Here is a 15854-nt window from a genome sequence, read left to right as displayed (position 1 = left end):
TCATCAGTGTGTGTGTGTTGTTGTGATGTGTGACTCTATTGTATCATCAGTGTGTGTGTGTTGTTGTGATGTGTGACTATTGTATCATCAGTGTGTGTGTGTGTTGTTGTGATGTGTGACTCTATTGTATCATCAGTGTGTGTGTGTTGTTGTGATGTGTGACTATTGTATCATCAGTGTGTGTGTGTTGTTGTGATGTGTGACTCTATTGTATCATCCGTGTGTGTGTGTTGTTGTGATGTGTGACTATTGTATCATCAGTGTGTGTGTGTGTGTGTGTTGTTGTGATGTGTGACTCTATTGTGTCATCAGTGTGTGTGTGTTGTTCTCATGTGTGACTCTATTGTATAATCAGTGTGTGTGTGTTGTGATGTGTGACTATTGTATCATCAGTGTGTGTGTGTTGTTGTGATGTGTGATTCTATTGTATCATCAGTGTGTGTGTGTTGATGTGATGTGTGACTCAATTGTATCATCAGTGTGTGTGTGTTGTTGTGATGTGTGACTCTATTGTATAATCAGTGTGTGTGTGTTGATGTGATGTGTGACTCTATTGTATCATCAGTGTGTGTGTTGTTGTGATGTGTGACTCTATTGTATCATCAGTGTGTGTGTGTTGTTGTGATGTGTGACTCTATTGTATCATCAGTGTGTGTGTGTTGATGTGATGTGTGACTCAATTGTATCATCAGTGTGTGTGTGTGTTATTGCTATGTGTGACTCCATTGTATTATCAGTATGTGTGTGTTGTTGTGATGTGTGACTCTATTGTATCATCAGTGTGTTTATACAAAACTCTTTTCATTGAAATATTGACATTAGAAAATTATCTTAAGCTCCACCCACTGAAAACACTGTTTTTATGGAGATTAAATCTTGTTGACCATAACCACACCCACTCTGCCTTGATTGGTCGAACATGGAGGTTTTTCACCGCGTCGTCAATCTCACGTAAGTCTCCAACTTCAAGGGACTCCTTGTATAAACAAAGCATGATTACAGCTGGAGGAGTGAAGCCATTATTACGCCATAATGGACTCTCGTAACCTCTCGTTCGCCCAGATTTCAGAGCAACTTTATAAAGTAATACGTGTAAAACATGGTCATGATGAGTGACTTACTGCATCTTGGAGAGAAAGACTTCAACACTTACATGTCAGGAGTTTTTTTTTTTTGTTATTTTACTTGAGATGACGTAGTTCAATCTGAACCAATGCGGACAATTCATCATATTCTAGTTCCCGTCAAAGACACACACACACACACACACACACCAATATAATCGTATATTTATTGAGTTACAGCGGGATCGAGAGTAGAAAATGAAAATAATGCAAGCGTTTGTTTCATACTTAATGCACACGTACAATCTCCCAGATAGCTTTGAAATAAAGCAGCGATAAAACGTCCCTTCAAAATAAGGTTGAAAATAAATGGCCGAGTGCACGTCATGGCGTGAGACACCGCGAGAAGATCGACTGTACATCGAGTAAAGTCTTGAGAGTTGAGACGTAGAAACTGTTATTGTCGACGAACGCGTTTCTGTTTTTTGATCAAACAAAGCGTGTTATTTGAACGCGTCCCGCTGCTTCTCCGCTCTCATCCGTCGCCCCCCCCCCCAGGTGCTGATCCACCAGAGTCGGTCGACGTAGACACATTCATTTGTTGGCTGTGGTGCAGAGTTGCTCTGTGAGCGGCTCGGGAAAGAAAAGTGATGGTAGAAAGAGAAGTGATTGAGCCGAGCAGAAGAAAGAACTACAACGAAAAACAAACAAGTGCCACCAAGTGTTACTCGTACAGTGAGTAATGGCAAATGATAAAAAAAGTACTTTTTTTTTTTAGCAAACAAGTCATTTACAGGTCCTTTTCCAAAACAGCAACAGAACATTCGAGAGTCTTTTCTTTTTTTAACAAAACGTCCTCCAGTTAAACTATACAAACTTTACTCTTGTCCACACTTATTTACAAAAGGTCCCTCTTTTAAAAAAGTCTCTTGAGAACGGTGTCAAGTCCAGCTTCGGCACTTCTCTCAACACGGCAGCTCAGGTCCGAGCCTCCGCTGCCTCCGTGACGCCACAGGAAGGAGTTTTACTCTGGAAGCAAAACAGGAAAGAGTTTTAGTCTGGAAGGAAAACAGGAAAGAGTTTTAGTCTGGAAGGAGAACAGGAAAGAGTTTTAGTTTGGAAGGAAAACAGGAAAGAGTTTTACTCTGGAAGGAAAACAGGAAAGAGTTTTACTCTGAAGGAAAACAGGAAAGAGTTTTACTCTGAAGGAAAACAGGAAAGAGTTTTACTCTGGAAGGGAAACAGGAAGAAGTTTTAGTCTGGAAGGAAAACAGGAAGGACTTTTTTTTTTTCATTTTTTAAATGTTAAAACTTTTTTTTTTGCCCAGCATTGAATTGTGTTTTTTCAAAAACTTAACTTGAAAATTTGTATATTTTAAAGCTGAATATATTTTGCAAAGCTTATAATTATTCATTATATATTATTATTATATTAATAATATTTGCAAAATGAATATTTTTAAAGATGTTTTAAATTTAAAAAGTTTTTATAAGAGATTGTTTCTTTAAATAGTTAATTCCATCATTTGCACATTTAATAGATGAATATTTTTTCTTTGATAATTAAAATAATAAAAATATTGAAATATTTTCTAAATGAACGCAATTTTCTTTTACACATAGAGTATCCCTTGTTTCGTCTCTTGGTCAAGGTGACCCAAAGGCCTGAAAACAAATATGTTTTTGGTATCCCTTGTGTTGTATCTGGGTCAAGGTGACCCGAAGGCCTTAAAACAAATGTGTTTTTGGTATCCCTTGTGTTGCCTCTTGGTCAAGGTGACCCAAAGGCCCTGAAACAAATGTGTTTTTGGTATCCCGTGTGTTGTATCTGGGTCAAGGTGACCCGAAGACCTTAAAACAAATGTGTTTTTGGTATCCCTTGTGTTGTCTCTGGTTTAAGATGACCCAAAGGTCTGAAAAAAAATCTGTTTTTGGTATCCCTTGTGTTGTCTCTGGGTTAAGATGACCCAAAGGTCTGAAAACAAATGTGTTTTTGGTATCCCTTGTGTTGTCTCTGGGTTAAGATGACCCAAAGTTCTGAAAACAAATGTGTTTGTGAAATCCTTTGTGTAAAGTGTACAGTAAATAAAAAAAGCATAAACAAGTCAACCTCGATATACACAAGACTTTAATTACCTTCAGCCTGTGACCCTCCCGGGCTGCTCCATGTTTAGAACCTCGGTGTTGCTCGCAAGCTTCTGTCGCTCGATTCCCTCGCTCTCCTGCCCGACCGCCACAGTGACCTTCACCCACCTGAGCAGCACAAGAGAAGGATCAACACGTGACGTCAAGACAAAGACACCATCCTGTTGACCTTGAACCCACCGGCCTTTGTCCACACCGTTCGAGTTGTTCTGGTCCAGATTGGACACGCTGTGGGCGAGTCTGTTGGTCAACCACTGGACCTTGTCCTGGTCGGACAGCTTGTAGTACTCTTTGACGACCGCCGTCTTCTCAGCCGTCTCTAGATCCACAGACAAAAGTGAGAATCTGAGCAAATAGAAAATCATCCTCCGACTCACCCTTCTCGCTCTTGACGTCCGCCGACGCGCTGTGGTTGTTCTCGCAGCTCGGCTTCCTCTGTTCCGGGTTGGACTTCTGGTATTGATGCGCCTCCATCCAGTCCAGATTCTCGCCGCTCTTCAGCGCCGAGCGGTGCTCTTTGAACCAACGCACAATGTCGGTGCGGCCCAGACTGGTCTGGACCTCCAGCTGACAGTACTCCTCCGGGGACGGCCACTGGGTCCGACAGAACATCTGGAGGGAAAGTGGACGGGTCAGACCCGGAAGAATTATATGAAGTTCAGTCTTCAGTGTATCCTCGTCATATCCTATTTCAATAAAGTTTTTAAATAAAATAATTATTTTTTTTATTTAACATTAACATACAAATATTGACAGTAGTATTTAAAGTTCTTTTCACTTTTGGTGTCACAATTAAACTTTCCTGCCGCTAGATGGCAGCATTACGTCCTCAGCTGCTAAAGGAAGAACATATTCTGGCAAGATCTGAGGACCAGAGGATACAGTGAGTCCAGCAGCTTTTAAAGCTGATGTTTGGACATATTTTGGTTTGAAAACAAATGAAAGCAGTTACAACTTTGTCATGTGGTCTGTAAATTCTACAACACCAGAGTCAAGTACTGGACAATACTACACATATATACTTGTCACTACACTATCACAACACCAGAGTCAAGTACTGGACAATACTACACATATATCCTTGTTACTACACTATCACAACACCAGAGTCAAGTACTCGACAATACTACACATATATTCTTGTTACTACACTATCACAACACCAGAGTCAAGTACCCGACAATCTACACATATATCCTTGTTATTACACTATCACAACACCAGAGTCAAGTACTCAACAATACTACACATATATCGTTGTTACTACACTATCACTATATATCACAATTCCTTTTATGGTTGCTGCTCTATCTATATCAACATATATAGACCTCTAAAATTAACTCCCATGATGCCTTTCTACACACTGCTCTGCTCTGATTGGTTGCTTAAATACTGCATTTAAATGATATGTCCATGTTGACATCTCAAAAGTGATTGGTCGGCTGGGCGGCAAAGCATTATGGGAGCTGTTCAGGTCACCTTTACGAAGATGGTTTTGTGAGAGATGACATCTTATATGCAATGTTGAATTTTTAAGTTTTTCAGAGTGTATCCCCCCAATAAACAAGTAACTCTGCACTTGAACTACACACATGTTCATGGACTGAAGTAATAGAAGCTCCAGATCCAATGCTGACTGACTAATTGTTCTGAATCTTTATGTTTATCTTTTATCTTTCGTTTGTTAAAAGAGTGAACAACTGACCTCTCTGAGCAGAGCGAGGGAGCGGCTGGTTATGGGGACCGGGCTGTTGGAGATGGAGAGGATGGGAGGAAGAGGCGAGGAGGAGGTGGACGACGTGAGGATCGGGGGAGAGGCGGAGCACGACAGGGTGGGGGGGAGAGGGGAGGAGACGGCCAGGACAGGGGGGGAGGAGGACGAGGAGAGGACGGGCGGGTGAGGAGAACCGCGGGGAGGTTTCCCTTCGTGCGCCGAGCCGTTGAGCAGCACGACGGGTCGGTCGCCTCGGTCGTCGCTGTTCTTGGAGGCCATGGTGAGCAACGCCTTCTCCATGTTGTCCCTCAGTGCCCGGCGCTCCAGAAACCAACAGTCCACCTCAGTCTTGGACAGACGCGTCTCCTGGGCCAGCTGGTCTGCAGCACAACAGAGGAGACCGGGTCACATGTGCCGCTTCACTGACAGGTGGAAGACTTTCTCGGAAACTTAGGGATTTCCTTTTCCTAACAGAAGACTCATTAAAACAGCCTTTCTGTCGTGAACGAGAACCTCCAGAGGCATCTCAGGGTTTGAGGGCCAGAGCTGGATGATCTCCAGTTAATGAAACACTGACGACTTCCCTGCAACTTAAAACTCTCCGGCAGAGTTGAAGTTTGAAAGTAGAGTGAAAGTTCTACGACGGTGCAGAAATCTACCATCAAAGAACAAACTAGTAGTAGAGAGAGAAATTCATTGAAAATAAATGGATTCAATAAAAAACTGTTTTCTTTGATGAAATTATCTTTTTATGAGTTGGATTTCTGGGGATGGGATATTATTATCAAAGGAATTTCTATTAATTTTAATATATTTGAGATATATTCTTGACGTATTAAAGATGTCAGACTAAAATTAATTCCTCCTAAATTAGTCTAATTTTTATTTAAAAGGTAAAATAGTTTTATTTTTACTTAAATATCTGAAGCTATGACTAAATCTATTCCGGCAATAAAATATATATACATTTTAAGCATATTTTGTTAATAATTGAATTCAAACATTTCTATATTAAAAGGTTTAACTATATATATATATATATATATATATATTATAGTTGGATTCTTTTTTTAAATATGTTTTAATTAGTTTTCTTTATTTAGTATAATTCCAAAAATACATTTTCCAAATTCAATATTGATTAATTTTTAGCCGTTTAAATTCAATTTCCTCCTGTAGCACAATTATAACAACAATTATAAAAAAATAATAATTTAATTATTCAAATTATAATATCAAACTATCAGTACAAAATAAATCATTTATTTTTGAAAAGATTAGATATTTAAAGTTCAATTATCTAAAAAAATGTTTTATTTACAAACTATCGAATTGAATTAATTAAAAAATGAATGCTTAAGAAAAGGAATCAAAGTTTCAACATTTTAAATGTTGAAACTTGAATGAACAATTCAATATTGGGATGACAATGATATTATTGCAGATTCTACAGGCAAAATAAAATGTCTTTTTATCGGCTGTGCTTCAATACTTGGTGCTTATGACGTTCTTAATCAAAGCATTTTTAATAAAACCTTATAAAGTCTGTGAGTCTATTTGAAGGAATAGTTTGTAAAATGAAAAATGAAAATCCTGACATTTGCTATCTATTATACTATAATTTTATATTGTGTCATTTTATATTAATTTTTACAAGGATATGAACTCAGTTTAATTTTATTATTTTTAAAAATATGTCTGAAATTTACATTATACCATCATCTTACTTCTTTTTCTAACTACGGTGTTGTTTTATTTACTAATAATTTCATATTTTCCACGCGTTTGAAATAAACTCATTCACTCTCAACAACCAGGGAGGCAGACAAGGACGTCCTGATGCCTTCAAACTGTCCTACGTCATCGTCGCTGCAGACAAAGCAGCAGCTTCTCCATGACCTGAACAGATGAATTGGGCCGGAACGCTGGTGTCACCAGGCCTCTCTCTAGCTTGTGTGGTTTCTAAGCTCTTCATATCAAAGACCGGTGAAGATGTGGTTACCTAGCTCGGCCTCGGTGGGAGAGCTGACTCTTTGAAAGCTCTCCTCCAGCGCCTTCAGCTGCTCCGCGGACTTGCCCTTCATTCTCTCCAGCAGGGGGAAGTGTGTCGGCACCGTCTTCTTAACGGGGATGTCTCTGGACACCGGTGTTACTTCTGCCTTCACCAGCACAGGAGGAGGAGGAACTCCTGGAGCGTTTGGAGGAAGAAAGAATCGTCTCAGATGTAGAAAAAAGCTCATCTTGTCTCGGGAAACATGAGCAATAATTACTGTGGACCAGTGAAAAGTGATACCTTTGAGATTCAGGAGTCTTTGTTCGATGAACCACTTCTTGATCTCTCCTCGGGACAGTCCAGTGGTCTCAATGAGACTGTAGATCTGTGAGCACATGAGGAAGATTAAAGCTGTTCATTTTACCAAAGAGGTGACATGAGCTGTTGTTGTTTTTAAACGTATTATAATCATATCGAGGTAAACTTTTGTTAAGATTTTAGTATCTCGAGGTATTTGTATCTGGAGATACTAGATGTACCGTTTCGACCATCACTACTGGAGAAGATCACTGGTCCACTGAAGCTTAAGTGTTGGTGTGATGCAAATATCATGAGATACAAATATCAGGATATAACAATAAATATAACGAGATGTGAATATCAAAAAATATTAATAAATACCACATATACTAATATCTTGTGATACAAATATCTGTACCATGAGATACAAATACCGTAAGATAAAAATATCATGAAATACTAATACCAAGAGATGTGAATATCATAAAAAACTTGTATCACGAGATATGAATACCATGAGATACTAATATCGAGAGACATGAATACCATAAGATCTAATACCACGAGATAAAAATATCCTAAGAAACTTATATCACGAGATAGTAATATCTTGTAGTATTAGTATCTTATTATATTCATATCATGATAAATTACACAATATATAAATATCAGAAGATACTAATACCACGAGACCTGTGATACTGATATGACAAGATAATGAACAGTGTCCTTCATGTCACCTCCTGTGATCCGTACATTACTCTCTGTGCTGGTGAATCTCACCTCGTCCTCCTCAGGGAAGGAACAGTGCGAGTAGCTGGACCTCAGCACCGATAGTTGCTCGGCTGTTTTGTTGGGGTCGACGGTGAAATTCAGCACCTTGGACGTGGGCATGGGCGCAGAAATGGTCTGGATGATCGACGGCCTCTTGCTTTCCGGCGTGACGGCAGGAGACGCCAGCGGCCGCTTGAGTGACTGTGCGACCTGGTTGGCAACGGTGAGCGCCAGCGGTGCACAGGTGACGGTGGAGCCGTTGGCCACGGTGGTCAGCACCAGGCTGGTCTGTCCCAGCAGCTGACACGGCAGGGACTGGAGCAGGGAGGCCGTGGGCTGCAACGACTTAGAGGTCTGAGCGGACGAGGACGTGGATGAGGTGGTCTTCAGGGGCGGAGCTACCACAGTGAAGGACTGAGGCACAGACGCGATTGTACCATTGAACATTTTCTTCCTGGCTTCTTCCACCTGGAACACATAAGCACTTGTTTCAATCATATAGAATGATAGTAGAACTTAGATGTGTTACTTTTTTTTTCTTTTTTTCACCAAAATAAGAGCCAATTAATTCACTGGTTGAAGACAAATTCATTCAATTTTCCAGTGCCACTAACGCAGCATTTATTTAGTTGATATGTAGTTTTTTAAGCATTTAAGCATTTCCTTTTTAATAATATAGTGTAAATAAGTTACCAAATGGATATATTTAAAAACAGAAATAAAAAGTATTTTTATACATAGATTACAAAACACGTGTTCTAAATTCAATATTTTTTTAATCCATAGCTTTTTTAATTCAATATATACGGAAGTTGGAACAATATATGTAATCTATGTGTAAAACAAATGTATTTATTTAAAAATAATTCCCATTATAACTACTAACTATTATCACTACTATATTTTTAAAAAAAGGCCAAACAAATTAAAAACTTAAAAAATATAAAAATTATTGAAATTCAAAATAAATAAATAAAATGAACCTCTAAATATAGAAATTATCTAATTTAATTATTAGAAAAAATAATTACATACTTGAAAAAAACTATAATTCAATAAAAATAATTCAACAATTGAAATTTTTAATTTAACCATCCAATATTTTAGTGACAGTGATATACTTTACTATATAGTAGTAAAAATCTTGTCCAATCATTCAAAAACAATCAGACAGTGATGGATCAATCAAACTCAACCGACATTTGCTGCCCCGCCCTCCCCCTCCTCTTAGTGATTGGACATGAGTAAAAGTAGTAGGAGGCGTGGTCTTCAATCCAGCATGCTCACAACGGGGTGTGTGTGTGTGTGTGTGTGCGCATGTGCGCATGTGTCTACATGTTGTTGTAATGTCCCGCACACACACTCGTACCTCTTCTGGTGACCAGCTGATTCCCTGCTTCAGCCTCTGTGTGGTGAACCACACTTTGATCTGCTCCTCCGGGTGCTTGGAGACGGCCGTGAGCCAGGACAGCTCCGCCTGCGTCGGGTATGGAAACTTGTTGAAGGAGGAGATCAGCGTCAGGTTGTCGTCCAGGGAGGGGTTGTATTTGGTTGTGTTGAGGGGCACGGCGATCTTCGGCACCTGACACAACACAGTGGAGAACAACAGTCAATGGGTTTATTGGGAAAAATGACAGTCATTTAAAAAAAAAAAAAAACTATAAATAAATAAACTATTAATTTACATTCATTCATTCATTCATCCATACTCATTGGGTGAGAGGCAGGGGACATCCTGGACAGGACGCCAGTCTGTTTCAGAGCACACAAAGACACACAACCATTCACACACATGCACACGCACGCACACACACGCATACAAACGGACAATTTCCCCAAGTTCTCAATCAACCTCTGTATGTTTTTCAACTGTAAAGGAAATCGAAGTGCCCGGAGTAAACCCATGAAACACAGGGAGAACATACAAACTCCACACATAAAGATCACAAGTTGGCTCGGCTTGGAAGCGAACCAGCAACCTTCTTGCTGTGAGGTGATCAAGCTAACCACTGCGCCCTATTAATTTACCTTTGGAGCCTAAATGGAAAAAAATATATATTTTAAATTATAATTTGCCTCCTTATGTGTCAGTTTCTTAGCCAAAAAAATACTGCACAACATAATATTATATCACGTATACAGATACTCAGGAATATATACATTCTAGATACCACAAGGATGAAATAAAAATACCCCCAAATTTGAAAAAAACAAACCAACATTTTTTTTAAAGAAAAATACAAAAATAACCTCATGAAACGATTAACAGAAACACATGTTAAATATGTGTAGTAAAAACTGCAATAACAAACAACAGCAAGTATAATATTTTCAGGTTATATGTTGTGCTCATCTAAATATTAGCCAATATTGGCGGGGGTGATGGTATTCATACTTTTGCAAATGAGTATCAAACCCTTTTGCAAATTTTAGTATCAATAACTTTTTCTTTCTTTCTTTTTTTGACTTGACTTTGACTTTGTAAAATGTTCCTCAATGACATGGTTCAACATCTTTATTCCTAACATTAAACTTTATCACTAAATATTTTATATTATGAAAATGATTCTAGATAAACAGAGGAATACTTAACAATAAGTATTGTGTTGTATTGTCAAGTACTTGACTCTGGTGTTGTAGAATTTACAGACCACATGACTGTTGACGAAGTCGTTACTGCTTTCATTTGTTTTCAAACCAAAATATGTCCAAATATCAGCTTTAAAAGTATCTTTTCGTCCTCAGTCAACGCCGGGATCTTATTGAATTGTTCCTTCAACTGTGGAGGACGTAATGACTGCCATCTAGTGGCAGGAGTTGAATTGCAACACAAAAATGAACATGCTGTCATTTTAATTATAAATAAAAAATGAACTTTATTTTATACACAATTCATACAAAATAAGGATACAAATAAATATGATTTGGAAGCAAATAAAAATAAAAATATAAATAAAAATAGATCCAGTGATGTTGAATATAGATTCAGTATTGTGAAAAAATAATAATCCTACAGCAAAACATTCATCATGTATTTGACAACACTCACCTGTGTGAAGTTGAGAGGTCGCTGCAGGGAAGGCATGATGTGAGAAAGGCTGTCAGCGTTGAGGAGAGCAGACTCGGGGAAGATCACCGTCCCGTTCACGTTGACCGCCGTGATCGGCTTCTTCGTCAGGTCAGAGGTCAAACAATTCAACTCGGTCCGTTTGGAGTCCACCGTCACTTTGGTCTTCCCCGCCTTGACCGCTGAGGGTTTGCTGAACGCCGGCTCGTCGACCCTGGAGCCGCCGCCCTCGATGGTCTGCTCCAACACGGTCTGGTTGTTCATCTTGACACGCTTGAACTTGAAGTTGCTCTCGCCCGGGTGACACTTCTCATTGTGCTCCGTCAATGAGTCAAACTTCTTGGTGTTGAAGTTACAGACGGCGCACAGGTACAGCGGGTTGAGGATGACGTTGGGGTGGTTGGTGTCCACGTGCTCTTTGAAGGTGTTGAGGTTCTGCGTGGAGAAGGTGCAGTATTTGCACTCGTACCCCCCCTGCTGCCGGAGCGGAGGCTTGGATGGATCTGATGCTTCAGGTGTGGACCTGTCTGATGACACCAGAGGCTCCGAGGTCTTCTCTTTCTGCTCCAGTTCCATAGAAGACTCCGCCTCTCTAGAGTGGTCCGTTTCCATAGCAAAGTCCTCCACATGGTTCTCTCTGATGATCTGGACACAAAACAAAGTCAAATTTGAAAAGACAAGAACTGAGAGTCTTCAAGGAGAAAATGACTGATTGATATAAAGTGATACTTGTCAAAGTTACATACAAAGTATTCAAATAAATGAATATCATACAAGAGCAAGAGAGAAATACTATAGGGGCTACATTATAAACTGTCAGGTGCGAAGAAGAAGAAGAAGAGCTTTCAAACCACTTTTCTTTCCTTTAATGTGAGGTAAAAATGATTAAAAATGATTAAAAGGAAGAAAAGAAATTAAATTATCAATGAACTGCTATGTTGACACATTCTATAGTTTTACTTTTAACTCATGAGGGACAACAACATGTCAAATGATTGAATTAGAAAAACAAATGCTGATATTACTGAAATACACTCAGTGTTACATGCATGTTTACGGCAAGACGCTGCTACCATATTTTTCAGACTGTAATGCGCATTTGTAGCGCAGCTTTGAAGTTTTAATCCACCCAGTAGTAATACTAAAAAGCCTCCCAGTAAAAATACTACCGAGCCTCCCAGAGTAATACTGCTGAGCATCCCAGATTAATACTAAGGAGCCCTGTGGAGTAATACTACAGAGCCTCACGGAGTAATACTACAGAGCCTCGTGGAGTAATACTACAGAGCCTCATGGGGTAATACTACAGAGCCTCACGGAGTAATACTACAGAGCCTCGTGGAGTAATACTCGGAGCCTCACCAACTAATACTACAGAGCCTCGCGGCGTTATACAAGTGAGTAGTAATGTGTTGATGAGGACTTATGATACGAAAAGTGGTTTGATGCTGTATCATGATGCAGTGTCTTAATTTTGAAAGGTCACACTTTGTATTATAATGTTTGTCTCTGATCTCCTAACTCAATAAAACCTGGCATTATTTTCAAACTGGAAGTAACATCTAGTGGTCTTTCGAAATGAAGATACTGTATCATGATACAGTATTAAATCGTGACTCATGACATGATCAAAGGTACAATGATCAGTCAAACGTACCTCTAAGGTCTCATCGGCTTCATCATCCAGCTCCACCAGGGTCTTCTCTTGTCGTATCATACAAGGAGTGGAAGCCTTGCGACGACTGGACATGATGACTGCGAGGACTGGGTTTGTCCTGGAGGACAGATGCCCGGACTTGCCGTCTGTACTTAGCCAGGGGTGAAAGGATGGAGGTCGACGGACACGCTAGTGAAGACAGGTTTGACAGGTGGCCAAGAGTTAAATCTGTGACTGATATGTGGATGTAGAACGTCAGAGATGAGACGCGACGTCTCAATCCCTGGAGTTGGAGATCTGGGCAGCGGAAGGTGAAGGTGTGCTCGAGGTGGGACGGTATCCGTGCTGGCTGGACCCGCTGACAGCGTCAGCTCCAGTGCAGACACACCTCCTGGACATTCCTCACTGGACGCTTCCTGGAAAGCAAAGAGAGAAAGTTGCATTTATTTAAAGAGCGAGGCTTGGTTGATCAACCGCTTCATCCTTGTTTTCAGCAGCTGTCAAGAAGTCTTCACTACAACATCCCTCAGCACACATCAGAGGGTTCCTTGAAATTTACATTAAAAAAAAAAAAAAGTTCTGTCACTTTTGGTTGTGACTGGCTATTGTTTGCTTGATATTTTATGATAATTTAAAAATGTGTGTATCGTTCATTTTTAATATACAGATTTTATCCATTTCCTGGTCTCAGTTTTCTTTGCACACACAGTACTATAAATATAAATATATTGTATAAAAAAACTACACTCAGATCCATCAACGCTACTCGTCTTAACTTTGTTACAAGCATGTGATTTAATTGAACAGCAAATAAACTAAACCAGAGAACTCAATAGAAGACACTAATTACCACATCCACCTGACTTATAGTGCCAAAAAAACTGTGAACTCCCATGATGCCCTGATTGATCGCTATAATACCGTTTTTTAAATTCTACATCTATGTTCCCATGTCAAACAGCTGTGATTGGTTGGCTGGGCGGAAAAGCATTATGGGAGCTGTTCGGGTCACTGTTACTATGTGGGTTGTTGAGATGGATGAAGCCTTGTATGCAATGTCGTAAATTCAAATACATGTTCTTAAATGAATGTTAAATAGTCACTACTTCACAGATGCAGTTTGATAGCTGGGTTATATTTTGTTTATTAGCAAAAACACATTTCTGGATCTATGAAAAAAATATGTTGACGTTTTGTGGTTCTATTTGGATCATTGATCTTTTGAAGGTTTCTATGCACCTCTGGTCCTCAATGACAAAAGAACATGTAACGACAAAGCTAACAGCTGCAAGTTATAACCTTGTGTGTGTTGGACCTTAATGTTGTGAGTTTAAACCCAATTTATTTTAAGGTGAAACAATAAAGTTCTGTTTCATTCATCTTATTTTTACGTTTGTTTTATAAAGTCATGTTAAATGAGGCACTTGGCAGTGGTGTGCGTTGTCATCAATTTTCTAAAATTAGTTCTCAAAAAAACCCACGGAAAAAGTGCTCGAATATTTATAACTGCCAGGAACATCAAGTTTAATGGAAAAAGTAGTCGTATTCATATGCAACATTTAATGATGACACACACAACTTGAAGATTCTATCAAAAAGGATACACTAAATGATTCACACAAAAATCAATTCAATATCTGACATCAACTACACAACTTTAAAGGACCATTTTCTTTATCACTAAAACAAACATTTCATTCTTGAAATGATTTATTATTTGTGTATGTTAATCATTTATATTGTTTAGTGTGTAAATGACTGTAACACTTGATCTCCAGGAGATACTGTGTAAAGAGCACATTTGAATTACAACAATCACATACATAACACGAAACACAGCGAGTGTAAAAAAGAAAGAGAAATGATGAAAGTGCTTGGCAAACCACAAGTGAGGAGGACAGACTGGATGAATGCAACACATACATGTGTGTCTAACAAACAACCGGCTGTTAACAAAAGTCCCTTTAATAAAGAAGCTCCGTGTTGATTCTCACAGTGTTTCAAATAATAACTAACTATAATCTGAATTGTTATGATTTTACTGTACAACCATCTTATTTTAAAAAGCATCCCAGAGAAGAAAAAAGTAGTTTGCCTTGTATGAACTTTATAACAAAAGATTTAATTTCATGAAAGTGACTTATTTGACTTTTGCGCTTGATGGAGTCTACTGACTCCTTTAAGAAACATCTTAAGACGTTTCTATTTGTTCAGGCTTTTCCTTGAATTTCTCGAACTCCTGTGTTGTTCTCGGTGTTGTCTTGATCTTTGAAGTATGTACTGTTTTGAGTATTGTTTTGATTGTTAAAGCGCTTTGTGACCCTGGTCTCGAAAAGCACTATATAAATAAATATTACTTACTTACTTACTTTTTTAGGGTTAAAAAAGGGCAACTGGCTGGTGTCGGCCAGAACAAACATTCCCAGCAATGTTTGCGTCCAACTGAGAGACCTTTGCAGTTTGTCATCCCTCATCATTCTCACCCCCTGCCCCCTAATGTCGTGTCAACTCTCATCAATCAGCTGAGAATACATTCAATCTTCAGCCTTCTGACGTTGAAAATGACCTTGTGACTTGTACTTTTCTAACATCTCAACAGGAGGATCATATTATAACAGCGTGTTAATGTTGACACTTTGAATTGATTTCATTTCTGGTTGGAAAATAAAGAATGAAAGGGACATTTGGTGATCCAAGTCCAGATTAAAAAGAAGAGATGATGGCACTTGTGAATCATGTTTTTATAGGTCTTCAAACTTCACCATCACTGATCTTGCATAAAAAAAGGTTAAATGGCTCTCTAACATGAATGGTTTCATTACAAGTTTCAAGGTTTAGCAGTTAAATTCTCCAGTCAAGTATTCAAAGAGCAGAGATAAAAAAACAACATCTTTGACATGTGAAGCGGGCTCTAGCGAGAAGCTAATCACCATCATCTTGGGTCGGAGCAGAACCCCGTCGCTCACCTGACTCTCCTGGATTTTGTCAGAAACACAATCCTTTCCTGCTCTGCAGCAACAACAACAAGCAGCTTCAAAGCTCCGGCAGCGTTAAATGTGTCATTGGACTAAAGGAATTCGGCGTCGGTCACAAGCTGGGTCACTGCTTTAGTTGTAAAAGTATGACTGGAATCATTC

General features: G+C 39.1%; 1 protein-coding gene across 1 annotated transcript in view; it reads right to left on the bottom strand.

Moving 5' to 3' along the window:
• Positions 1-1277: 1277 nt before the first annotated feature.
• zhx2a (zinc fingers and homeoboxes 2a) overlaps positions 1278-15854 on the bottom strand; it is a 31054-nt gene continuing 16477 nt past the window's right edge. Inside the window, exons 2-12 of the mRNA XM_087805598.1 lie at positions 12718-13133; positions 11043-11705; positions 9363-9575; positions 8003-8461; positions 7220-7304; positions 6929-7114; positions 4918-5306; positions 3587-3821; positions 3390-3528; positions 3201-3317; positions 1278-2093 (exon numbers count right to left, since the gene is read on the bottom strand). Coding sequence (XP_087661724.1) covers positions 3203-3317; positions 3390-3528; positions 3587-3821; positions 4918-5306; positions 6929-7114; positions 7220-7304; positions 8003-8461; positions 9363-9575; positions 11043-11705; positions 12718-12810 — 2577 coding nt within the window. The 5' untranslated portion in view covers positions 12811-13133 and the 3' untranslated portion in view covers positions 1278-2093; positions 3201-3202. The remainder of the gene's footprint in view (positions 2094-3200; positions 3318-3389; positions 3529-3586; positions 3822-4917; positions 5307-6928; positions 7115-7219; positions 7305-8002; positions 8462-9362; positions 9576-11042; positions 11706-12717; positions 13134-15854) is intronic.

This window comes from Callionymus lyra, chromosome 13, assembly GCF_982586985.1.
Source record: "Callionymus lyra chromosome 13, fCalLyr1.hap1.1, whole genome shotgun sequence".
Taxonomy (NCBI): domain Eukaryota; kingdom Metazoa; phylum Chordata; class Actinopteri; order Syngnathiformes; family Callionymidae; genus Callionymus; species Callionymus lyra.
Note: the sequence above shows the minus strand (reverse complement) of the source record. Positions and strands in the feature narration are given on the sequence as shown.